Source organism: Pongo pygmaeus, chromosome 22 (genome assembly GCF_028885625.2).
Source record: "Pongo pygmaeus isolate AG05252 chromosome 22, NHGRI_mPonPyg2-v2.0_pri, whole genome shotgun sequence".
Classification (NCBI taxonomy): domain Eukaryota; kingdom Metazoa; phylum Chordata; class Mammalia; order Primates; family Hominidae; genus Pongo; species Pongo pygmaeus.
Window position 1 is genome coordinate 33,960,573 of NC_072395.2, and position 27,171 is coordinate 33,987,743.

Here is a 27,171-nt window from a genome sequence, read left to right on the forward strand (position 1 = left end):
TAAGAAACTTCAGCAAACTCTGAGGATAAAAAATTAATGTGGAAAAATCACAAATATTCCTTTACACCAACAGTAGACAAGCAGAGAGCCAAATCACAAATGAATTCCCATTCACAATTGTTACAAAGAGAATAAAATGCCTAGGAATATAGCTAACAAGGGAATGTGAAGGACCTCTTCAAGGAGAACTACAAACCACCCTCAAGGAAATAAGAAAGGACACAAACAAATGGAAAAACGTTCCATTCTTATGGATAGGAAGAATCATTATTATGAAAATGTCCATACTGCCCAAAGTAATTTATACTTTCAATGCTATTCCCATCAAACTACCATAGACATCTTCACAGATTAGAAAAAACTACTTTAAATTTCATAGGGAATCAAAGAAGACCCTGGATAGCCAAGACAATCCTAAGCAAAAAGAACAAATCTAGAGGCATCAAGCTACCTGACTTCAAAATATACTACAAGGCCACCATAACAAAAACAGCATGTTACTGGTATCAATACAGACATATAGACCAATGAACAGAACAGAGACCTCAGAAATAACACCACACATCTACAACCATTTGATCTTCTACAAACCTGACAAAACAAGCAATGGGAAAGGATATCCTTTTCAATAAATGGTGCTGGGAAAACTGGCTAGCAATATGCAGAAAACTGAAACTGGACCCCTTCCTTACACCTTATACAAAAATTACCTCAAGATGGATTAAAGACTTAAATGTAAAACCCAAAACCATGAAAACCCTAGAAGAAAACCTAGGTAATGCAATTCAAGACATAGGCATGGGCAGAAACTTTATGACGAAAAGCCAAAAGCAATTGCAACAAAAGCCAAATTTGACAAATGGGATTTAACTAAACTAAAGAGTTTCTGCACAGCAAAATAAACTATCATCAGAGTGAACAGGCAACCTACAGAGTGGGAGGAAATGTTTGCAATTTACCCATCTGACAAAAGTCTGATATCCATAATTTACAAGGAACTTAAACAAATTTACAAGAAAAAAACAAACAACCCCATCAAAAAGTGGGCAAAGAATGTGAACAGACACTTCCCAAAGAAGACATTTACATGGACAACAAACTTACGAATAAAAGCTTAACATCATTGATCATTAGAGAAATGCAAATCAAAACCATAATGAGATACCATCTCCCACTCGCCAGAATGTTGATTATTAATAGATGCTAGAGAGGCTGTGGAGTAATAGGAATGCTTTTACACTGTTGATGGGAATGTAAATTAGTTCAACCATCATGGAAGACAGTATGGAGATTCCTGAAAGATCTAGAACCAGAAATATAATTGGACCCAGCAATCCCATTACTGCATGTATACCCAAAGGAATAAAAATTATTCTACCCTAAAGACACATGCACACGTATGTTTATTGCAGCACTATTCACAATAGCAAAGTCATGGAACCAACCCAAATGCCCATCAATGATAGACTGGGTAAAGAAAATGTGGTACATAAACACCATGGAATACTATGCAGCCATAAAAAGGAATGAGAACATGTCCTTTGCAGGGATATGAATGAAGTTGGAATCCATCATCCTCAGCAACTAACACAGGAACAGAAAACCAAACACCGCATTTCTTACTCATAAGTGGGAGTTGAACAATGAGAACACATGGACACAGGGAGGGAAACAACACACACCAGGGCCTGTTGAGGGTGTGGGGGCAAAAGGAGGGAACTTAGAGGACGGGTCTATAGGTGCAGCAAACCATCATGCCACATATATACCTATGTAATAAACCTGCACCTGTATCCTGGAAATTGAAGTAAATAAATAAATAAATAAATAAATAAATAAATAAATAAAATAATCAGTATTCGGTCTTAGCTTTAAACTACTACAGATTTTAAAATCTTAATGAGTTAACAGTGCTTTTAAAATTTTTCTACTAGAATATTTTCTATGATTACACTATTTCCAACATAAATGCCCAAAGAAAAAAGGCTATCATTTCTAAATGACTATATTTCATATGGTAAAGGAGAAATTGACTATAAAATTCATCTGACTGTGTTAAATGAAATTGCAATAAACTTATGAATTGCAAAAAAGAAGAAAAGTAATCCACACTAATTCCATATTTTCAGTGAAAGAAAATTTGTTCTGATTTGCATGTTGTGGAAAGGTTTCTGTATGTTAAAATTCAAATAAGAATATCTTGGACTGTGTTCATTGCACCCATAAAGAGAACCATAGCTAAATTAGGATGTTGTATGTAATTACATTCTTAATGAATTTAAACCATGTAGATCAAAGTATACAGGCACTAAGCTAAGAGAAAAATTAAGCAAAATAACAATTTTTGGTAAAATTACTTGTCTGCTAGAAACCTCCTCACTTATCTTAAGATGAAGACACAAATTCATACATAATTCTGTACTCAGCCTGGTCTCTGCTATATGTTAAGGAGAACTTCTATGCAAATACTTTTTAAATTTTTCAATAAAATTAATGAGCTTTTCTGTGCATGCATAATTTTATGAATCAAACAAATAGTACAAATAAATGATATTAATTTATGTAAGAAAAATGTTTGTGAGTAGTGAGAAAACAAATATGAATATTTCATGAGTGTTTTATAGAAGTTTAATCCACAGGAGGAGAATGAAAGTATTCATAGTTCCCAGAAACTTAAAAAAAAAAATTAGAACTCATCTGACTGCTCAAACATACACTCTTATGGCAAATTTAAAATTCAGTGTAAATATGATGTTTGCTAGAATGTAGCTTTTAAGTAGCTTTTAAGTCCCTAATCCCAGTGAAGAATTCTTGTGGGCTATCATGCATATTTTGATAGTGAATTTTATTGATAGCGCATTTTAGAAGACATTTAAATATAATAACTATAAAATTTTTGAAATTATGCCAACATACTATTGTATTAAACATTATTTGACTTTTTGATTATTAAAATTACTTACTATAAACATTAAATATTTTATCTATTACAGTATATAAATGTCCTCAAAGGTTAAGGAGGGATACAGAGCCATTCCATTATTCACTCAATGGCTTAAGATGCTTATATCAGGAAGATTCTGATCTTCTATTTCAATAGTACCATCCTATAGGGAGTGATGAACGCCGCAGACTGACAGGTACAGATATGATTTCAGAGGCTGGGACTATCTTGGTTCTCATTGCTTTTACTTTATGTGTAGATTATGGAGATAATATTATTAATTTTTCTTATTTTTAGCATCTTGTATTTGTTCTTTTTCTATGTATCAGTGTCTGTTCATGTTTCTTTTAATCTTTTAAACTAATGTACTGTTTTGATTTTTTAAGCTAATGCACTGCCTGATTTGCCTTTTTACAAAACCTCCATTGCACATAACAGTGTTATTTAAAGTTGCACCTATTCCAGGGTATTTGAAAGATCAATCATTAGGGTACACAAAGATAAATCAGAACATATTTTTGGTTTATCTAATCAAATAATATAAATTACAATTTAAATAATCACACTGAATAAATGATTGACAATACTGTGTATATATACACACTATATATGTATATGTATGTATGTGTGTATATATATACTATTTTAATATATGCGTGTGTGTGTGTGTGTGTGTGTGTGTGTGCCTCATGTGTCTTAATATCTCAGCCTCTTTTTATAAATTAGGAGACAGGGTTTCGCTCTATCACCCAGGCTAGGGTACAGTGGCACAATCATAGCTCACTGAAGCCTCCAAAACCTGGGCTCAAGCGATCTTCCCACCTCAGCCTCCTGAGTAGCTGGGACTACACACGGCTAATTTAAATTTTTTTTCTTAGAGAAGAGGTCTTGCTGTGTCGCTCAGGCTGGTCTCAAATTCCTGGCCTCAAGTTGTCCTCTTGCCTCAGCCTCCCAAATCATCGGGATTATAGGCATGAGCCACTGTGCCCTGCCTTAGCCTTTCTTTTCTACCTTACCTCATATCTTTTCTCTACATAAACACTTGGCACTTTCATATCTGTCCACTTATTATATCCAATATGCATTTTACTTTCTTACAGTCATGCCTGAATTTGTGTTATTCCTCCTCCCCATCATATATATATATATATATATATATATATATATAGCCTGTCACCAAAGGGGATTCCCTTTTGTCTTTAATGTTAGATAACACAGTAGAAGTAGCACATGTTACACGGTGGTTAAATGCTGCTTTTAATTTAAAGGGTGGGAGAAAGAAGTAGGAATGTATATATATATATATATCCTGCAAGGTCCGATATATTCCAAGCGTTTGTATGAGAGTTCGTGAGATTCATTTTTAGTGGAAATAGTTTTCTCTTCCTTTGGTACCCTATAGTAACTATTGCTCATACAGGTGTTTTGCCAGCTGCTCACTTGTTGAGCAATATGACATGAGTCACGCCTGTCTGTCTTGACTGCACATTGGAGGGCCTGTTTACCGTTCATGTGGCTCTTTGAGTCTTCCGTATCATTTGAGATGAATGAATGGATTATATAATTACTAAGTTTGTTTACACTCAAATAAAATTAAATAGTTACTATTTTCAAACATCTATAAATTGTCACCATGTCCAGGTCAAATCAAATTAAACCGTCTAAGCACATTGATCGTTTTATTCTTTCTTTGGAATTTGTAGAAAGAGAATCCACAAGCTTTTCTGGGAGGTAGTGTTATGTAGTTAGCTGTTCTTCAATATTAATTCTTAATGAACATGAGTAAACCTTCATTCTACTTACCAAGAGTTTTAAAAAATTCCTTCGCAACATTTTATTTTATTCTAAGTGCAGACATAAGTAGACATTTTAGTAAAATTGAAATAGTAGTTTCTCTTCCTCTAAAGCACAATCTTAATTGTTACTACTTCTTCCACCCTTTAAATTAAAAGCAGCATTTAACAACTGTGTGATATGTGCTACTTCTACTGTGTATTCTAACATTAAAGGCAAAAGGGAATCCCCCTTGGTGACAGGACAAGCCTGTGCCATTCTGGTAACGTGGGCATGTCAATGAAAAATAAGATAGATTTCACATCAGAGGGAAAATAATGTGCTTCATGAAGCTGCTTCAACTTGGAAACCTCACCAGACATCTTCATCTCCACAGTTTATTGTGACACAGCAACACATAGCAAAAAATGTAGGTTTAAGTTTCAAGGCCCATGATTTTCTGTCCATGGTAGTGTTGTCTTTTTTCCCCTATCTATTGGTTGGGCCACGCATACTACATTCTTTATCTTCAACTCTCTTTCTTGACAAATGAGTCTCACTTAATTCTACAAATATTTGTCCTGCCTACTCTATTTCTTGATGCTCAGATTCTGAATAGCTTTAAAAAACGCTCCTTTTCTTTCGTTTTAGGATATAGTTTATTAGTGACTTTATCTCTTATGTTATGTAATTTTCAGGAGGTTATTTATCTCCTCTGATTTATAGATGTGAACTGAGCACACACACACACATATAGATGTATGTACACACACATATATATTATATACACACATATACATATGTGTATATGTATATATACATACCTATTCTAACACAAATGACTTCCTACTTGGTCATCTTAATTGAAATAATATATGCCCATTCATTTAATTTAACAAAAACTGAAAAGCACCTACTATGTTTAGGGAGATTTTAGAATTTTGAATTGCTAGAGATTCCATAGTGAAGAAAGTAATACAATGTTTGTCTTCATGGAATTGACATTGTGGGGGGGGAAGATGTATTTATAGATGGATCAACAGATAAAATATCAATTTATATATAATATATAATAATATATATCATATATTACATATTTATATATTATTTAAACATAATATATAAATATGTAATATATGATATATATTTAAATATTAAACATTAAATATTTATATATTAAATATTAATATATTTAAATATATAATATATAAAAATATAAATATATTTTATATTATATATTTAATATAATATAGTAAATATATATTATATATAATAACAAATATATGTGGTTTATATATAATGTTTAATATACCAAAATTTATAATTTTAAAACAGTTAATGACATAAAGTATGAAGAAAAATGAAGCAGAGCAAGATGCTGTGTAAATGGGGGTGGGAGTGGGGACTAATTTTATAAAGAGGAGTCAGCAGGGTCTGTGAGGAGGTGGTGTTTAAGCAGAGCCCCGAATGAAGTGAGGGCGTGATCACATAAATACCTAGGGAAGCCTAGCCTTGGCAGAGGTCAGTATGCAGGGCATCCTGCCTGGAATGGCATGATCAGAGAGAGGAATTAAATGAAGTAAGAATAGACAAATAGCCAAGCCAATGTCCCATGGGGCCTTACAGGCTATGGAGAAGACTTTGCATTTTATCCTTAATGTCATGGAACGTTATTGAAAATCTCGTAAGTAATTCTAGAAAGGAGTATAGGAGAGGTCATTTTTAAGTACTGACATTATTAAAAGGGATCATTTTGAGTAGGGAACAAACTTTCTCAAAATCTCCTTTACCACATGAAGCAAAATTCTGGGGTTATAAAAGTAAAAGTTACCTTCTGCTATATGTTTAGTAAAGATGAAGAATCCTTAGTGCATTGTATCACTTGATATACATTTTCCATCTTTTTTCTGGATTAAACAAATGATTCTGTGCTATTTTTGAAATTCTCATCTTTACTAGTTCTCAAAATATTGGAATTTAGTTTCCCCTGTATTATTTTTGAATTAGTCCTTAGAATATAAGGTGATGTTTATAGTTAAGATTTGTTTTTGTTTGTTTCTTTCTTTGGTATGGTGTTTTTATTCTTGAAACACAGAGGTCTACAATGACAATAATTCAGCATCCTATGAATGTTCTATTTGAATTTTTAAACAGTATGATGAAGGTAAGTTATGATTTACCATGCCTAGGATTTCTAGTTACATATTGTGGAAATTAATTGATCTAACTTTGTAGAAATTTGACCACCTACCCTTTTCTAAATATATATAGACACACACAGAGAAATCATACTTTTCTTGTATTAATTACAAAACTATAGAGTGATGTTAAATTTTTCATGCATTAAACAACTAAAGCCTACAGTGTGCCAAGGCACTGTTCAAGGAAGTGAGAATATAATAACAAAAAATTCTTCCCTAATTCGTATTAAATTGTATATATGGAGTGTGTATGTTTGTGTATACCCATTGGAATTTTGTTTTATTCTGCCAACTGATCTTATTAGATAAACTCAGTCAATATATTTGAATCCCACATTCCAGCAGCTATTTTCTCCATTTGCTTTTATTACTGTTTGTGGTGAGTTTGAGATACAATTTTAAGGTGTTAACGTCCCTAACTTATGTATGGGTACAGCTCGTAAATATGAACCCGTGTCATGTGACTCATATATGACTGTGTTCAAAATAATGTGTATTAGACTGTAAAACGATTTTAATATTTTAAATAACTTTCCTGCATTTGTCGGTTTCAGCAGGAAAGTTATTTTTAATAACTTTCCTGTATTTGTTGGTTTCAGTATTAATTAATCTCATGAATGCCAAACTTTGTGATCCTAGGTTAAAAAAACATATTCAAGATAGCTTCAGAATGTTTGGTATACAAATAGGTCTGGCTAAATATAAGTGTTAGCTTTCTCAAGCATCTAAATACTGGCGGGCTTTTAAAAAACCAGGGCTTTAAGGAGAAAACACCTGCTCTGTGGTTTTGTAGCAGATATGAAGTATTCAAATTTCTTAATAAATAGAAAAAGGAATATATAACAGAAACAGGTTGCACTTGTCTTTCTCATTAAGCAGGTGGTTAGTACCATTATTTGCATTTTCATAGCCTTAATATACATTTTCCTTCTCTAGATACAAGGGGAAATTATCACAAATTTGCCTAAGGGTAGCAATTAGGATTACTAATTTATTCTTCTTTGCATTTTATTAAGCTTTACCAAATACAAATGAATTTCATAAGAGAAGATTATACGTGTTTTTACATCTACCATTATAAATTTGTATGCCAAATATGATCACATGGTTTCTTTCCCAAATTCTAACATAATCTTCCACTCAGAGTCCTTTTAAAAGGAAACCTATTGGCAAAAAAAAAAAAAATGTTTAATTTGTCCTGTTGGATGACTCAATACAGCCAGGATATCCCAAATCAAAAGTTATTGAAATAATATGATTTCATCATTTTTACATTTATACCTACAATTATTTGTATTCACTGCAACTTTAATTTAGAAATATTCATTTTTTTGAGCTCTAAAATTCAAGGTTCAAGTGATTTTTTCTTTTTAATTTAGGAGGAGATCCAATAGAATAATTCAAATAAGCATCTTCAGGTTCTATGACATGCTCATAAGAAAATAAATTATTCATAGAAATGTTTATTCATAGAATTACTGTCCTCATAATTTAACTTCTCCAGAAAACATGTTTTAAAATGCTATATATCAAAATAACACGTAATCTTTCAAAATAGCATTAGAAAAATATAATGCAATATTTTCCTGAAATGTTTGAATTATTATTTAGGAATACAATTCTTCTCACAAGTATTTAGTGATGTGAAAATCTCGGCAAACCATTCATATTAATTCATTTAAAATATTTAAATAAATAACTTGAAAATGAAAAATTTGTATTAAGCAACAACAAAGGACAGAAAGAAACATAAATGTTTCCAAATATCTTGAGAGATTAGTAGGTTTTTATGGTTTGAATTTCATTGAAAAATAACAAGCAATTTATTAGAATTAATGGAGATATCTGGGTTAACTATAGAGAAGAATGGCTTAGGAAAGACAAATTTTAAATATTATTTTGAATTTCTTCCCAATATACTATTAAAAATTCTTTGAAAATAAGACAGAAAACTTTAAAAAAAGAAACAAAAACCTGCCTAATGTTGCAATTGGTGCGTTGATCTCAAATCTTGCTCACGTTCTAACAAGGCCTCCGGGCTTTCTGTGTGATTTGGTATGTTCCATAGTAGAGAGAATACAAATGATATAGCAAGAACAGTTCATTCATCATTATTAGCAAATTTGACTGGGAATCCTGAATGGGATATATGAAATAAATAGGTTGATTTCATAGTTTAAGAAATGACAGAATATGCTGGCCAGAGTGTATAATAGTTACAAGTGACTGGTACATGCATCTTTCGTACAAAAGGCCTAAGAATCAAATCTCTAATTAACCAGAGAATCTGATTGACTTTATTCCGAATCTCTCTTCTCTGTATTTTTAGTGTGATTATAATGTGCTCTTGTGAACTATAAGGAAAATGCTGAATTGTATTCATTTTATAGTGCTAGCAATTCATGAGGATAATCAGCATGGATTTACGTTTTTTACTCTAATGAGAACTCAGAAACACATAATTAAGTAAAATATTCTGAGAAAGACATTGTGTCCTCTAATAGTTTAAATTAAATTTTAAAAAGATCTTGCACCATATGCAAAAATCAACTCAAAATAGATTAAAGACTGAAAGGTAAAACCTGAGCCCATAAATCTACTAGAAGAAAATTTCTATAGAATGACTGTTTGGTACCCTCAAAATTTATATATTGAAACCTAATCCTCAATGTGATGGTATTGGAGTTGGGGCTTTGAGAGGTATTAAATCCTAAGGGCAAAACGCTCATGAGTAGGATTGGTGCCCTTCTAAAAGATATTCCAGGGAGCGACCTCACTTCTACATCTATGTGAGGGTGGAATGAGAAGATGTCTATAAGCCAAAAACCAGGCCCTCATCAGCTATCAAATCTGCTTTCACCTAAACTTGGACTTCTCAGGCTCTGGAACTGTGAGAAATTTCTATTGTTTATAAGCCACTTAGTCTAAGATATTCTCTTATAATTGTCTAAATGTAATAAGCCAGAAATGGGCACCAAAAAGTAGAGGTGCTGCTCTGACAAATACCTGAAAATGTAGAAGAGGGTTTAGAATTGGGTAATGGGTAGAAGCTATAAGAGTTTTGCAGTACATGCTAGAAAGTGTTGGCATTGCCTCAAATAGACTATTAAGGGAAATTCTTGTGAGGGCCCACAAAGGAAAAAAGAGAGCTACATAGAAAGTCTCAATATTCTTTGTGAATACTTAAGTAATTCTGAACAGAATTCTGTTGATACAAATATAAACAGTAAAGGACGTTCTGATGAGGTCTCAGACAAAAATTATGACGTGTTGGACAGTGGAGGAAAGGGCATCATTGTTAGAAAGTGGCAAAGAGACCTGACGCGGTGGCACATGCTTGTCATCCCAGCACTTTGGGAGGCCGAGGCGGGCAGATCATGAGGTCTGGAGTTCGAGACCAGCCTGGCCACTATGGTCAAACCTTGTTTCTACTAAAAATACAAAAATTAGCCAGGCTTGGTGGCATGTGCCTGTAATCCCAGCTACTCAGGAGGCTGAGGCAGGATAATTGCTTGAACCCAGGAGGCAGAGGTTGCAGTGAACCAAGATCATGCCACCGCACCCCAGCCTAGGCAACAGAGCAAGACTCCTTCTCAAGGAAAAAAAAAAAAAAGTGGTGAAGAACTCAGGTGCACTATGTTAGTATCCTAGTGTTTTTTGTAAGTTACAACTTGTGTGTGATGGAATCAGATATTCGCCTGGAAATTTCTAAACAAAGTGTTGAAGAAGCAGTCTGATTTTTCCTGACTGCTTATATTAAAGGGCTAGAGAAATACATGATTTAAAGATAGAATTCTTAATCAAAAGGGATGCAGAACTTAAAGATTTGGAAAATTTTTACCATATCCATTTTGTAACAAATGAGAAAAACTGGGAAAGAACATTAAGGGTTTGGCCAGGAGGACATTTGATATAGAGATTGATTAGCATGGGTCAGCCATCTCAGTTGAAGCTAGGAGTTATTTTTTCCAGACAATGGAGGAATGTCCATGAAGCAGATACAAAGATAATTAGAGCTGCCACTCCCATCACAGGATCAGGGTTCAAGTGCCTAGGGGACAGGAAGTTTCACAGGAAGGTTTGAAGGTGCCTACAGGATCTCCTAGTGCCATCTCATATCGTGGGCTCTGCTCCTTTTACGCCAGCACTACGCCTCTCATTGTCCCAGGTGTGGCCCCACTGGGCCTGGTCTCGGGTAGGACATGGTGGGTGCCCCTTCAGAGAACATACGCAGCAAACTTTGGTCATGTTCCTGTGGAACCATCTCCACCAGGGCACAATGTGCCTAGGCCCCGGGAGCGTGGCTGCCTCCACGTGGATTTTAGAGGAAAGGCCTCTTAGCAGAGCTGCAGGCTCAGGTCCCTAGCTCTGGAGAGCCTCTGGGCCCGGCAGAGAACTGGTGTAGGAGTGGGGCTCAGGCACTGAGCACACTTAGGGGCAGGACTGCTCAAAGCAATAGGAGTGGAGCCTTCTTAGCCTTGGAATTGGTGCCTTTATTAGATAGACTCCAGAGAGCTGCTTTGCCCCTTCTGCAAAGTGAGGACAAAGTGACATATGTATAAACCAGGAAGCAGGCCCTCACCAGACACTGAACCTGCCAGCTCCTTGATCTTGGACTTCCCAGCCTCCAGAACTGCGAGAAAGAAAATTATGTTGTTTATAAGCCTCCTAGTTTATGGTATTCTCTTTTAGCAGCCAGAATGGACCAAGACAGAAATATAGGGAAAAGGCTTCTTGGCATTGGTCTGCACAATGATTATTTTGCATATGACACCCAAAGCCCAGGCAACAAAAGCAAAAATAAACAAGTGGAATTGCATCAAGATGAAAAACTTCCGCACATAAAAGGAAACAACCAACAGAGTGAAAGGGAACCTATAAAATAGGAGATCATATTTGTCAGCCATATACCTGATAAGGGGTGAGTCTCCACAAATATATGAAAAATTTATACAACTCAATAGCAAAAAACCAAATAACCCAATTAAAAGATAAGCAAAGGATCAGAATAGCTATTTCCCAAAAGGAGACATACACATGGCCAATAGGTATATGAAACAGTGCTCGATATCACTAATCATCAGAGAAATGAAATCAAACCACATTGAGATATCAACTAACACCTGTTGGGATGGCTTTTTTTTCAAAGAGAGAAAAGTTAAGTATTGGCAAGCATGTAGAGAAAAGGTAACAGTGTACACTTGTACACTTTTATGGAAAATAGTATGACATTTCTTAATTCAGCAGTCCCATATCTGGGTATATAGTCTCAAGCGAAATGTGTACGTCTGTGTTCTTTGTAGCATTATTCACAAGAGCTAAGATATGGAAACAACCTTAATGTCTATCTGTGAATGAATGGTTAAGGAAAATATGTATATATACACACACACACATATGTCATATTTGTAACATATATAATATATATACACACATATAATATTACTGTATGCATACATATGTGTATAGAATGTTTATATATGTAATATTGTTTATATGTTAGGATATAAGATATTGTTATATATTATTTATACATATGTATACATTTATATACATTATTTGTATGTACACACGTATGTATATAGACATAAAAAAGAATTGCTGCATGATCTCACTTATATGTGGAATTTAAAACAATCGTACTCATAGAAGCAGTGAGTAAAATGGTGGTTGCCAGGAGTGAGAGATAAGGGAAATGAAGAAATGTTGGTCAAGGGATACAAAATTTCAGTTACGCAAGATGAATGCATTCTAGAGATATAATGTACCGCATTGTGACTATAATTAATAATGCCATATTAATGATACATATGGATATGTGCTAAGTTAAGAAATGTAACTATAGTTAACAATACATATTAAAATGCACTAAGAGGCTACATATTAAGTGAACACATGCAAACGTATTAAAAAACTGGTAAATGTGAGAATTGGTAGATATGTTTAATTAGCTTGAATTTGTGGTGATTATTTCGGAATGTATGCATATATCAAAAGATCAAGTTAAACCCCTTAAATATATATAATTTTTATTGGTAAATTATCTCTCAATAAAGCTGGGAGAAAAGCATATACAGTAGTATCATTTTTCTTATTTATCATTTTTATTTTTGTTTGTATTTAATGTTTTATTGGGAGATAATACATTTTCCTTATAATTCATGTTTATGATGATTTTCATTTACTACAAAGTGCTCTCTGTACTCTAGTTCTATATTAATAGGTCAGTATAAAGCTATGGGTTATACAAAGCTTTAACTTAAGATAGAATCATGTTCAAATCCAAACTCTGATGCTTAGTGGCTAGTTCATCTTTCTGAGCCTCCCTTTACTGGTGTAGGAAATGGAGAATGTAACCGAACTCTGTTAGTTCCGGTATTAAATGAAATAGGATCAGATAGGACTTGAATAGTAGATTTTTCCCTAAAACAAACCTTAATTTGGAAAAGTGAAATTTGTTTTCAATGTTCAGCAACAAGAGTAGAGTGCATTTGTAATAAAGGATAACTACTATAGATTTAACAAGTGCCCTCATTGGGTCAGTTTTCTTTAAAAGTGGTGTTTCATTTGGTATAATTTTTAAAAATGTAATTCAAGAACTAACTACTGAATTATTATTTTACATTTAAAATGTGTAGGCTAGATGAGGGCTGAGGACAGTATTTATGGTATGTGATATGTGTCCTCACAAGATCCTTATAATAAAAAGATTCTCACAGTATAGTGGCCAAATACAATAATGAGGGCATGATCAATAACTGAGAAAAATTATATAGAGATGTTATTAGGAGGTTAAATAGCTAAAATGGAGGTTAGAGTTTCTGTCAGCACAGAAGAGAGAGGAGTATTTAATTACAAAACCTTAACTCATCCCAGTTCACCTGCTAAAAAAAACAATTAAAAAGTTTGTGGCAGAAAAAGAATTTGGCAGTGTGGACATTTAGGGAAGTTAGCAATTTTGTGAGTGAAAAAATTTAGCAATTTTCTGGTTATCTGACATCATCAAGATATTTTATGAATATTTTATAAAAACCTATGGATTTAGACTATAGAAGGAAATGTTTAGTAATTACACATTTATGATATTTTACATACTCAGTGGACCTTGAAAAAACATCAATTGAATTTTTCTTGAATAATTTTACATATACTAAGTATTATATTTGAAATGAAAAATAGTATAAATTGTTTATGAAACATATTTTGTTCAATGAAACTGTTATGTTTTTAAATTAATGTTTTTATATAAGGGAGAGTTTTTCTATTTAAATAGGAAGCCATCTGATTTTAAGGGTAATATGTACTTCCTGTATAAAATCTCACAGCAATTAAACTCCAATTGTTAAATTGTTTATTTTGCGTATAACTTATACTCATGATGGAAAATTACATAAACAGTACAATAAATATATTGTAAAAATTTGGATGTGCTGAACTGTGATCTTAAAATAATGCCATCAACATATTGTTTTGATGAAAGTCCTAGACAAATGACACGTCATTATTCGATTAATTTTTCTTTCCACTGTTCATCAAAATATATATCCATGTAAATGTTTTTTAACCAATAATCTATCCATAAAAGTTATTTATACCAAAATATGTATGCATACAGGTTATAGTATGATTCATAAAATACTTAAAGTACTGTTAAAAAAACTAAGATTATATTATTAATATTATGCTAGTAATGAGAACTTCAAACACAATATAATTTGTGCAAAAATGCAAATGTAAATTTCAGAAGTAAGTGAAAATACAATTGAACTGAGATGATTACATATCTAAGCTTCTTAAGGAAACTTAAAGGCAATTTCATTAATAATGGAATTATCTCTGAAGTCATTCTTATGTGTGGAGCTGGTGTCAAAGTATTAAAATGTTCTGCATGTGTATAGAAACAGTAAAAATTTATTTTTATTTTGCCTGTTGCTAACTCCTGCATAAGTCAGTCAAGTAATTCTCTCAAAAATAGACGTGCTTTTGCTTCTTTTAATTGATTACAGATCAAAAGCTTTTTTAAGTGAGAAACTTGAGGGACTTCACTGTGTTTTCAGATCTATCCGAGGACATTAACACCAACTGTTATTTTGAATGATCAGTTTTACCCTTGCTAAGCTTTGTAATTTCTCATAGCTCTCTGAGTTGTTGCACAGTACTTGACAATATGAACAGTTCCATTGGGGTTAGGTGATAAAGCAGTTCTACATCTGGGGAGACTGTAATTGCTTGCATTGAATAGGACAAAAACCCCATGAAGAGAGCCAGGGTTTGAGAAAGGAAAGAGAACATGAATAAAATTAATCTTACTTTAGAATTTTGCTGAGCTTAATTAGTTACCAAATATGTATTTAGTTGATGTCGTTGTTGCAATTGTTGTAAATATTCTATAGCCTCTACTTCTCTTGACAGCCAACAGGAAGTAATTTATAATGCATTATAGGAACAAAAAATTATTTTGTGTAGTTCCCTTTAATAAAGTCTGGTTCTCTAATAAAAAGAGAATAAACTTTCAAATTCAAATTTTTCTCTCTACTATGATCATTTCCAAACTTATAAAAAATGTAAAAAGATTTATATTTTTCTGTCGTTTTTAAGTTAAATTTTTTTAATGTATCTTGACTTTTTTGTCTTTTTTGCCTTTATAGACAGGTGATAAAGCGTTATTTCTAAAATTCAGTTATATATAAATAATGTAGAAATATTAGTGCAGGAAACTAGATTCTATAGAGAACTCGTTTCTGTTGCCATGTCAAAGAAAAATTCATGATTGTTTATAATTTTTGGAAGAACTGTGTTAAGATTTGTAAATCATGCTGAGTAAATATGGCTTTAAAATACCTTATTTATACATTTGTCCTTAAAAGCTTTTACTAGTTTGTAATCTAGATCTGCTTTCTCCTAATTCTGGAGTTTGAATTTCTAATAAATTACAAGGCAAGAACTCATCCCACACTTCAGTTTAAGGTTCTGTTGTTCTATTTGTATATGCAGATTTAGGGAAAGAAAGTCTCACATTAACTAACTTCATAATTTGAGGTAAAACTCTATTATTGAGTACACAGCCTTTCATTTTCCAAGTGGTAGTTTTCTTTCAGTCCCTACCTTGGGTGTTCAGAAACTCTTATGTTTGGTAAAATGCCAGTAAATTACAGATGATTTAATGTATATATCCTCTCATTTAAGAAAGGCAAGTCAAATTACAGATCCAGGCTTTGCCTCCTCCAAATCTTTTCCCTCTCTCACTTTAATGTAGTCTCAATGTGTGGAGTTCTATTTCACAGAATAATCTTCATGTTCATGCAGTGTTAATAAGCCTCATAATAAGGGTTATTGTATCAAAACCTGCATTTAGAATTCAAAAACAAACTGACTTCTTGTATATAAACTTTGCAAAACTTACATCAATAGGTTTATTTTATGCCTCTTCCCTATAATTTTAAAGGTTATCTATAGAACCTCTCTTTGGCCAGTTTCAGTTTGCATGTTTTAGCCCAGGACTGTAATAACAGTTTAGCCATCAGTGTGCCCTCTTCGCTCCTTTCCTCTGCCAGCTGATGTGAAACTCAGTCAGTACATGGGTAAGCCTTGATTCTGAGAACAGAAACATGTGAGGAAACAGGGAAATTCCTTTCTGAGTTGATACAGTGTAACTAAGGAAATACTTACCCTTGGCAGAGGTAGCCGGGCGTGCAAAGCTCCTCATAGCGCCTGTGAAATGTTAAAGGAAGGGGATTGCTGACAATGCAAGCCAGAAAGAGCTTTTGCCTGAAATACTCAGATAATTCAAGTATGATCTGCACTTGATTTTTTTTTTTTTTTGCTGGGGTATGTGGGGTGAGTATCGTCTTGATTGTTTAACCTAAGTAATAACCTCAACTTTTCTCACAGTAGATTTGCCCTGGTACTTTGATAGCTCAGCTGTTATCAATTTTTAACCTACAAAGATGAAGAAATCATATGTAGAATAATGATCTCTATACTTCTGATTTATGTAGGATTTTATTTGCAATTGAAAGTGTATGTTTAAATTCTTTTGCTTCTCTTTTTGCCTTGTATTAAGAAATACAATTGAATATAAGCATTGCCAGATGCCATCACCGACGCCGCCAAGTCACAGACTACTGAATGCTCTTAAAATGATGTTGCAGCTGCACCAGGATATCACAGAAATATGGAAAGGCATACCAAATATCAGAGTTGGCTGTTTTATAAAAGGGCATTTATTCTTCAAGCCTTATTCCAAAACATATTAGGCCTTTGGATAGTCAATATGATGTTATGGCACAGTCTGTGTTCTATTGCACTCTTTACCTTAATGAAGCACGACTAGATATAGCATGGGGGCATATGAGCCTAGTTCACCTTTGCTTTTGCTTTTAAAAATATTTATTATCTGATTAAACTAATAAAATATTGTGATTTTTAAACTCTTGTTAAAGGAGTTCAAGACCAGCCTGAGCAACATAGTGAGACCCCATCTCTATTAAAAACAAACAAAATGCTAAATAAATGCCTTGATTGTAAACATTGAGGAAAAGAATGGAACAAAAGGAAGTATCAAAACAAATTCATGTTAGGCTGACTTTTCAGCAGAGGCTTTTCATCTTAAAGACAGTAAAATTCCAATTTACTAGCACTTTAGCAACCTTGGTTAAATTTCCTCTTCTCATTCCATAATCTATATAAACAACTCTTTATCTGTGCACTCAGCTTCTCTTCAGTGTAACTATATACTTTTCTGGGGCTTAAATTATATACTCATTAACTACCAATTATCAAGTGGGTTTGGGTTTCCTAAAAAGTTTGCAGGTCATTAACCTGTCAGAAATCATTGAATTCAGGCCTTGGCTATGCCATTTATCCTTGCAGCTTCTAATCAGTAGGATTTCTATGCCAATCAATCTATTCCCAATTGGCCTCCCTTAAATCTGAAATAATGTATTATAATCTGAGGCCTCAATAAGGCGGTACACTCTAAAAAGCAAGTTCAGTTTTCTTATAAGGTTGAGAAATTGAGAAATATGAAATTAAATTCTGCCATTTGGAAATTTAATTTTTTTGTTGATTTTAGAACATCTGTGTCTAATTACTTAATCCTTTAAGTAATGTCTGGTTGATATGTGTATTGTGGCCATTAATATTTATCTGGTATTAAGTAATTTTTATATATCTTTTTACTTTTAATTTTGGACACAGTACATTCAACAATGTATTTTTTTCTTTTCTAGAATGTGATAAGTAATTCAATATAGATTAAATGATTACAATACAAAATGCTAGGCCAGAGGTAGTGGCCCACTCCTGAAATCCCAGACTTTGGGAGGCTGAGGTGGGCAGTTTGCTTGAGCCCAAGAGTTCAACACCAGCCTGAGCAACATAGTGAGACCCCATCTCTATAGAAAACAAACAAAATGCTAAATAAATACGATGATTATAAATACTGAGGAAAAGAATGGAACACAAGGAAGTATCACAACAAATTCATTAAGTGTCCTCATATAATACAGAGTATATGTTGTCTAGTAAATTGTAATATAATTATTAGAAATAACATATTAATAAATTATAATATTATTGCATGTATATCATTTCTGGTCATGGTTTGTGTAAAACTATAGTTCTGCAAAGATGATCCTAATTACCTATGATTTAATCTTTTATATCTCCTAATATTAATTGATTATGTGACTTGGAGTTACTGTGTAAACCAGACATAACTTCCTTTTGATTTTCATCAAGACATTGTTATATCCCCTAACTGAGTTTCTGCTTTCTTTAGCAAAAGCAGTTAAAGAAAGTGGCAACCATAAAATTCTGGTAGCTCCATCAGATGAATTTGTGAAGATGTAATATTTTGAAATCTGTAATTACATCCAAAATTATCAAGGGTCAAATAACAAGGATTGACATGACCCAGATATTTCTAGTAACCTTTATTTCGCTGTGCCTTTTCATATTCTTCCTTAGTATCTTATTGAATCCCGGTCTGGTGGAGTATGTAAATGAGAAGAAACTCAAAGAGTGAAAATACAAGTTATGAGTATGCTTCAAGCTAGAATTAAAACAACTTGATTTGATTTGAAATTGTAGAATAAACTATTTTTGCTGTAGTTTCAACTTTGTCACACTTATTTGACATGACTAAATCACCTCACATTGGAAGCCAATCTACATATTAAATTCCATGATTCTATTAAATACTATAGAAATAATCTATGCAGAGTACTTCTACTTGAGACATATACAGAATATATGTATTTTAGCATCATTAACATCATTCTTGGTTTTTGGATATTAAAAAGGTTTAACTTTCTACTTTGTGAGTGTGTCACAAATGAAATGGGTAATTTTCTTTGAAAGTGCATGGGTTGGAAAGCGAAAATAGAGGTGAAGAAGAGAACTATTCACAAATAATTTTCTTCTTATATGACTTATCTATTTTTTAGGTATTTCATGGAAAGATTTCAGTGCAATTCACTCAGAATTGTAATAGTTTGATTTGTTTTTCTTATTAAAATGTGTCCAATTAGATATATATGTATATATATATTTGTTTTGTTTTGTTTTGTTTTTCTTGTAGCAATGGTTGTTTTGAGCAACCTGGAACCAAATACAACTTATGAAATCAGGGTTGCAGCTGTAAATGGAAAGGGACAAGGAGACTACAGTAAAATAGAAATCTTCCAAACATTACCAGTTCGTAAGTAATCATCTCTATTTTTTATTCTCTTTTGTCATTTTCTTCACTTGCAAATTTAATAGATTTTAAAATGTAGGGAGATGTTTCAACACTTTTGGGACATGAATTATGTCTTTGGTGAAGTGGTTTCTGAAGACAGTGACATCTCAGATTTATTAACATAAAAATAACTTTGCTTTAGAGCAAAGCAAAAAAAAAGAGTGCACTAGAATATACACAGTAAAAATTGTTCCCGGGAAATTGTCCTCATTGCAAAAGTGTCCTTCTTACTTATGGTCTGATTAATTGGATTGTAGTCTTCAGACTATATTCTGGGAGAGAGAAGAAAAATGTCCATGTAACATGTTCAATATTTTGTTCTTTTGTGGAGGCCTGACTATTGACCTTGTTCCACAAATTATATGGGCTCTAAGTGTCAAAAAAGGAATCATTATGTTAATTCATTACAACAGTGACTGCAGGAGAAGCCTTATTCTGGTAACTATCATATTTTGGGGAATTGTAAGTTAATTGAGTTTACATAAAGTGAAGATTAAATTTTAAAAGACTTAACATTTCCTTTATGTTAAATAAATTACTTTAAATGTGAGAAAACACAATAAATACGACTGAACCACTGTTATAAAAATCTATGCATAACACTGCCTGATATATATATATCTTTATATATATATATATCATCATATATGTGTATATATATATCTTTATATATATATATATGTTAGGACAGTCAAAATGGCTGCAATATATTATCTTACAGAGTATCTCTTTGTTGATAATCATAAAATCTGTCAGGTAAGTTTCTTTCCTCCATTCCCAATGCTAGTGGTTAAGATAACCAGCCAGGTATGGTGGCTTACACCTGTAATCCCAGCATTTTGGAAGGCTGAGGCAGGCAGATCACTTGAACCAAGAAGCTCAAGACCAGCCTGGGCAATATAGTAAAACCCTGTCTCTACAAAAAATAATAAAAAATAAATCAGCTGGGTGTGGTGGTTTGCACTTGTAGTCCCAGCTACCTGGGAGGCTGAGGTGAGAGGTGAGAAGATCACCTGAGTCTGGGGAAGTCAAGGCTGAAATGAGCCATGACCACACTATGGAACTCCATCCTGGGTGACAGAGTGAGACCCTGCCTCAAAAAAAGAATGAAGAAAAGAAGGAAAGAAAAAAGAAATGACAATAACCTGCTGAGAAGAAATAACAGGTCATTCCGGTTTAGAGATATGAAATCCTTTTCAGTCCGTGGTCTGTTTTTCTTGGCCCTTCACATAGAAAATTCTTGCACTTTGGTAGATCCCTGTTCTATTCAAAACAATATAAACAACATTGTTATATGGCTATCTCTATGTTGAAGAATAATATCAAAGGCAAGTATATGAATGAACCTAGAAGAAAATGAAATATTGAAACACAGGTCTATAAAATTGGATACTGCAAACGTTATTCAAATTTGCACCCAGGAAAGAAAATGCTTATTAAAGCACATTTACCAATTGCCAGTCATTATCTTTACTGGTAGGTATATATTCCATACAGATTGATGTGTTAATGTATTCTTATTAATAAATGCTTACAAAACATTTACAAACTAAATTTACATTAAGAAAATAAAAATGATTTAATACTATTAATAATAAGAGAAATAAAGTTTTACATTTCTGCAATGCTATATTGCATGTGTTAATGTATTCTTATTAATAAATGCTTACAAAACATTTACAAACTAAATTTACATTAAGAAAATAAAAATGATTTAATACTATTAATAATAAGAGAAATAAAGTTTTACATTTCTGCAATGCTATACTTTTCTCAGAGCATTTGCATATCAGTGAAAATAGTATATTTGGTCCTCAGGCTACAGTTTTGGCATGACACTTCTAGATTTATAATGTAGCTGCTTCTTGGATGGGGAAAATGATCAGAAATTATATCACAAAAGGGCAATATCAAATGGTAAATCCAGGATAACACCATGTATTTTGATTATATTGCTGTTCTTTTTATTAAAATATAGTTTCTCTAGGTATCTGAAATGTGTGCAAATGAATAAATGTTGTATTGCATATCTAGGTGAACCAAGTCCTCCATCCATACATGGACAGCCAAGCAGTGGAAAGAGCTTTAAACTTAGCATCACCAAACAGGATGATGGAGGGGCCCCTATTTTGGAATACATTGTGAAATACAGAAGTGTAAGTACCTTGTTTATTATCATATCATACTAGGTTTTTTCAAATTAAATTGAGTTGCACTGAATTTATAAACATATCAGGAGAGAATGTGTATTTAGTAATTGTGATAATAAATGCTAATCTTCCTTCCATTCCTGACAGTCCTCATTGTGATTTTTTTAAATTTTTTTGTAAAATCTAAGCATGGATCATCAAAATATTCTCATGGGTTTCATCTTATGATTTTTAGGTGTGAAATGGGACTAGTAAACATTTCAGAAATGAGACATTATTTCCCCTGTTTTGCTGACAAGCTTCTCATTTTATTTGATTATTAGTAACTTCAGGCTAAGTCCCCTGGCAATCATATGTTAGGTAATATTAGAAAAATCACACCTCAAAACAAATTAATCAAATAATTTGACTTATTTATCCATAATGTTTAACAAAGAATGGCCATGGTGAACTTGAGGAAGAGGGAATCCTTTTCTTCAAGTTTAATTAGCTCTATCTAGTAAGGAAGTTTGGAGAGCTAAAGGATGCACACGGATTTTTGATAGCGGTTGGAGGTAAACAATGTTCACTAGTTGCGGAGTCATGGAGTGGCACTATGGACAACTGCCTTTTTCCTTCAATGAAGATGATTTCAAAAGCCACTGAAAATAATTTCTTCAACATTTTTTTCCATAAGTACCTTGGAGTATTGGTGTCTACTGTAAAATAAGTTAAAAATGAAACATAATTTTAAGTTAAATTTTCTAAGATTCATACAACACGCATTTTATGCTTATGTTGACTGAATCCATATTAGTGCTATCCAAATTAATTATATTTTAGCAGGTCATGTTTAAAATAATTACTCTGTAGTCGTGTGTGGGTTAATTTTAATATTTTCTCACATATCCCAAATTTTCTAAATTATAATATTGCTGCTTCTAAATTGAAACGTCTACATTCTGAGGGGTAATAAAAAAGAAAAATTTGATTTTGAATGGCATATTTTAATAATTAATTTTAGATATCAAATCAGTTTTCAAAATTTAAGATTAATACTCCTTTCAGAGGACAACTTTTTGTACCAGCTTTCATACTGAAGTGAGGTCTCTTGGCCATTCTCATTTGCACATTTGTAAACACGGTAGAAGGGAGATAATCTTTTCTAGGAGGTAGGCTTGGCCAGAATTCATGAATTGAACTGTTAGAACAGGCTTTCTATGCAGATTGTTGCTCACAATTCTAGGATGAAAAAATTTATTGTGCAAAGTACTGGGGGATAGTAGCAGTTTGTAAGGAATTCTAATAAAATCCCACAGTGGACTCTAAAATGCAATGACTAGTTGTGAGGCAACGTGTTGTATATTTTTATTTGTACTGTATTGTGAGTAGTGGCCCCAGTCATTGATGTAATCAAAAATGTTTCTTGAGTAGCACTGCATCTATTTAGAGCAAAGCAGTCACAAAATGGAAATAACGACATTTTAGACAGCCATATAGTTATGTATACATATACATTGTTGAAAACATAAATTACTATTTTAAAAATCTGACTTCAAATTCATATTGATTTCTTTCAATGTGGATTAGAATTAATCTTTTTTGAGAAGTTATGTGTGAAACACCGATGGATAGAAATAAGTAAGATTTTAAGCATAATGAGATTAGTAAGATTGAAGAGACTCAAGTTCACATAATGGTACTCAATAAATTTTACCTTTGCACATAGTTGGTAAGGTATAGTTGATATGGCTTAGTCATAAAGTTTAAACAAGAACAAATTTTGTCTCCAGTAAACTTACTACTTCCGTTTTCTCGCCTTTCTCTTTCTCCTCCCAACCTACTGGTAAAAGTGCCTGGTTTCTTCCCATTTACCCAGTGTCTGTTCTTACCACTCCAATAAAAGTATGTCCTTTTCCCTCCTCTTGTTTCTAATTTCCAACCCTTTCTAACTCCAGAAGTGCTAGAGGATCTGTTTTTCATAACACATTGGAAACAATTGATTGTATTAATTCATACATAACTATAATTGTCTGATAATCAATCAATTACTAAGTTATCCATCTTAGAGCTACTATCATTTTAACAGGGGACATTGTTTTAATTGTAGAAATTTAGGCACCTATGGCAAATTTTGTAAAGAGAATGGTTCCATAACCTTTGTATTACAAGATAGGCATTGCTCACTCTTGGATATTTTGTATTTTGTAATTAATCAAATATAAAGTGATACTTTTTCACATTTTCTTCAAGGGCAAATGGAAAGTTAGAGAATTTGAGTGACTTGGTGGGGAGAGGGAACAGACATCAGAATGTAATTCATAACAGTCTAAATATGGATGGCAGCAGTACTGAACAAGAGGCAACCCTTCAATTACTGTCTCAGCTCAACTGCCCAGCTCTTGTGCCTTCAGATACAGCCATCCTGGCACAGTTTCTCTTGACCATATCACTTGATAGTGTGCCTTCTAGTTTCATACATTAAAATACTCTGTATATCCCTATTTTGTTGTTGTCTGTTCTCTTCTCCACCTCCTCCATCCTGTCAACATCATGCTCTGAGGATCCAATTGGAGATACCATGATTGAATAAAAAGTGAAATAACTACTTCAAAAAGTTCTTGATCATCTGTTCTCTTTATATGATTCCAAACTACTTCATGTATTAGTTTCTCAAACCACATGAACTCCACAGTGGAGTAAAGTGCAACTGAATAACTTGAAAAATGGTTTAGACATATTCAATATATTTTTAATAAAAAATGAAGAAAAAAGTACATAGAGGAATCTGGAAAATCAGGAACATCTATAAGATTTTCACTTCTTGATTTCTTCTTTGGCCACATCTTTCAACTCCACTGTGCACAGGGCTATATTCTGAGAACAATGTAATTTAGACAATATATTCCTTATATGACTTGATTTCTAGCAGACACTGAATCTAAGCCTTTACTTTGGGTTTCACTGGGAAGGGACGAGAATAGCTATATCCTATTATAGAAAGTGTAAAACTTCCTGTAGATTATGAACCACGAAGCACCATTATTCTGTCAGCCTGTAATACAGCACATGGCTTTGTTCACTCACCCATTACAAAGACAGAATTTATTAGAACAGAACTAGAATAATAAAAGCAGAATTAGACATCTCTGTGGACTCTTCATGAAAATTAATGTCTCTAACAATAAATCAGTAAGTTTAAACCATGTGTTTGGAAAATAAAGACAAACATATTAATCTCATGCAATGTTTGGAAAAAATCATGAAGTTATTTTTACATCTACTTTGTACTTATAGTGTCAATGTAACTTCATATAATTTAGTAAATAGATTTTTACATGCTTCCATGAGTTTTTCACCATTTTATTTCTAATTTGATGATAGCTATGGGATCATAACTATCACTTAGTGTTGGCATATTAAATACGTTTCCTTAGCTAAAATAATTGGTAGCTTAAAAATCAATTGTGAGGAAGTACTATAGGGACTAGCATTTGTAAGTCTTAATTGAACTTCTTAAGTAATTTGGAGTCCACGAGGTTGTACGCTATCTCAATGGCCATAGGATAAGAAAGATAATTTTGAAAAGGGCATTAAAATAACAAATAAGTAAAATCAAGCTTTGGTTCTTAAGAAAACATATTTTCCAGTTAATAATGTTTATGTATGTATATGGAAATTTATTTAAAGCCATTATAGTTTAAGTTTTGAAGTATTTTTAAACAATGAATACTTATGGACATTAAAGAGTCGCAAGCATTTTAGTAATTTTTCTTTGCCGTGATTTAAGAGGATGTTTCATTCTTCTTTGTATAGATAGACTATATGTTGTCTGAATGAACAAATACAGCAATAAATCAATAAAGAAATTAGTTCGTTATGCAATTATAAATAGCATTATAAATAGAATAATTAATATGAGAAATAAGAAACACAAGAAAAAATGCACTGCCAGTGTTTATAGATATGAGAACACAGAAGGTAATGAATAGGAAAAATTAGATTTATTTTGCCTTAAGTACTATGTGGGTGGTGGAGACTAGCAACAGATTATGTAGGGCCTAATTTTAAAAAACTTTACCAAGCATCAGCACATGGAACAAAGGCAAGTAGAATCTGTTATGATCATGGAAAAAAGAGATTTAAATTTAGAACTCTGCTAAAATCTTCAAACCTTTACATCTTCCAAATGTGTGTATATATATATACACACACACACATACACGCACATATGTATATATATAATTTTATATACAATTTGATGTTTTAAATTTAAGATTAATATCCTTCTCAGAAGACAACTTTTTGTCCCAGGTTTCATGCTAACAATGATGAGTACCTGTTTGTTTCTTTTGGATATTCTGATACGGAGACTTTTGTGCCTCTACCCAGGACAGCTCTGAAGGACTCACTGGTCTCTCAATGAATCTGACAATGCCATGCTATTCAAGCCAGGTCCCTTGACCCTTCTCGTTTGCCCATTTGTAAATTCTTCTTGAATTCTGTGAATGGTCTATGTGTATATATATAAAAATGTATGTGTGTATATATACGCAATTATATATAATATATAAAATATATGTATAGATATATATATATTTTATATATATATATATAATCCAGATTGATCAATCACCTCTCTGACATTCAGAGTAGCAAATGGAGTTGTAAATAATTTCTGGGCCTTCTGTGAGGTCACGTAAGTATGAATACCTGAACCATGCTACCAGGGAATCCAGGAACCAGGAACTGCTTTATACACATACAAAATCTTAAATCATATGACATGAGAGTCAGAAGAATCAAAACTTCATCTTGCTTATATGAGCTCACCTTCTCTATTGTCCTCTCATTTCATAATTGTTCAGTTTATATTTAAAATGATGCTGGTAATACATTTCATGAGACTTCAAAAGGAGTCGGTAAACTGTTTCTTGTTATGAATAAAAGCATCAAGGAGCCCCTGAAAATAAGAAAACAGTGACCCTTACACCTTGCCTCTAATCTCCTCCCTATAGAGATGATAGCCAGTGTTTTCCTGAATGCTGATTGTATGACTTCAGAATCACTATTAAGAAGTGCCCTGAATTGCCATATGGCCCTGCTATTTTCTGACCAAAAAAAATAAAAAGGAATTGCTTAAGAGAAGCTATACCAAAGGCAAATGACCATTTTTTTCAGTAGCTGCCCTTCAACATTTAATTGGCTTATTAAAAATAGCCGTATTCAGCAAATCATCTCATTAAGTTACCTAGGGGAACGTTTTGCAACTAGATTATCTTAAATTGTTCCCTAGGCATTTAAACTTTGTAAATTAGACACTCTCCAGATATGCATACTTGAGATTTTGATGACAGGGGAGTATTTGGTAACACCCACTTT

The 27,171-nt window shown here is 32.8% G+C and overlaps 1 protein-coding gene across 5 annotated transcripts in view; it reads left to right on the plus strand.

The window, feature by feature from the left end:
* Positions 1-27,171, plus strand: part of NCAM2 (neural cell adhesion molecule 2) — a 564,569-nt gene that overhangs the window by 467,568 nt on the left and 69,830 nt on the right. For all 5 annotated transcript variants that reach the window (XM_054468800.2, XM_063659919.1, XM_054468801.2 and 2 more), the window contains exons 13-14: positions 19,502-19,621; positions 21,695-21,816. In XM_054468800.2, coding sequence (XP_054324775.1) covers positions 19,502-19,621; positions 21,695-21,816 — 242 coding nt within the window. The remainder of the gene's footprint in view (positions 1-19,501; positions 19,622-21,694; positions 21,817-27,171) is intronic.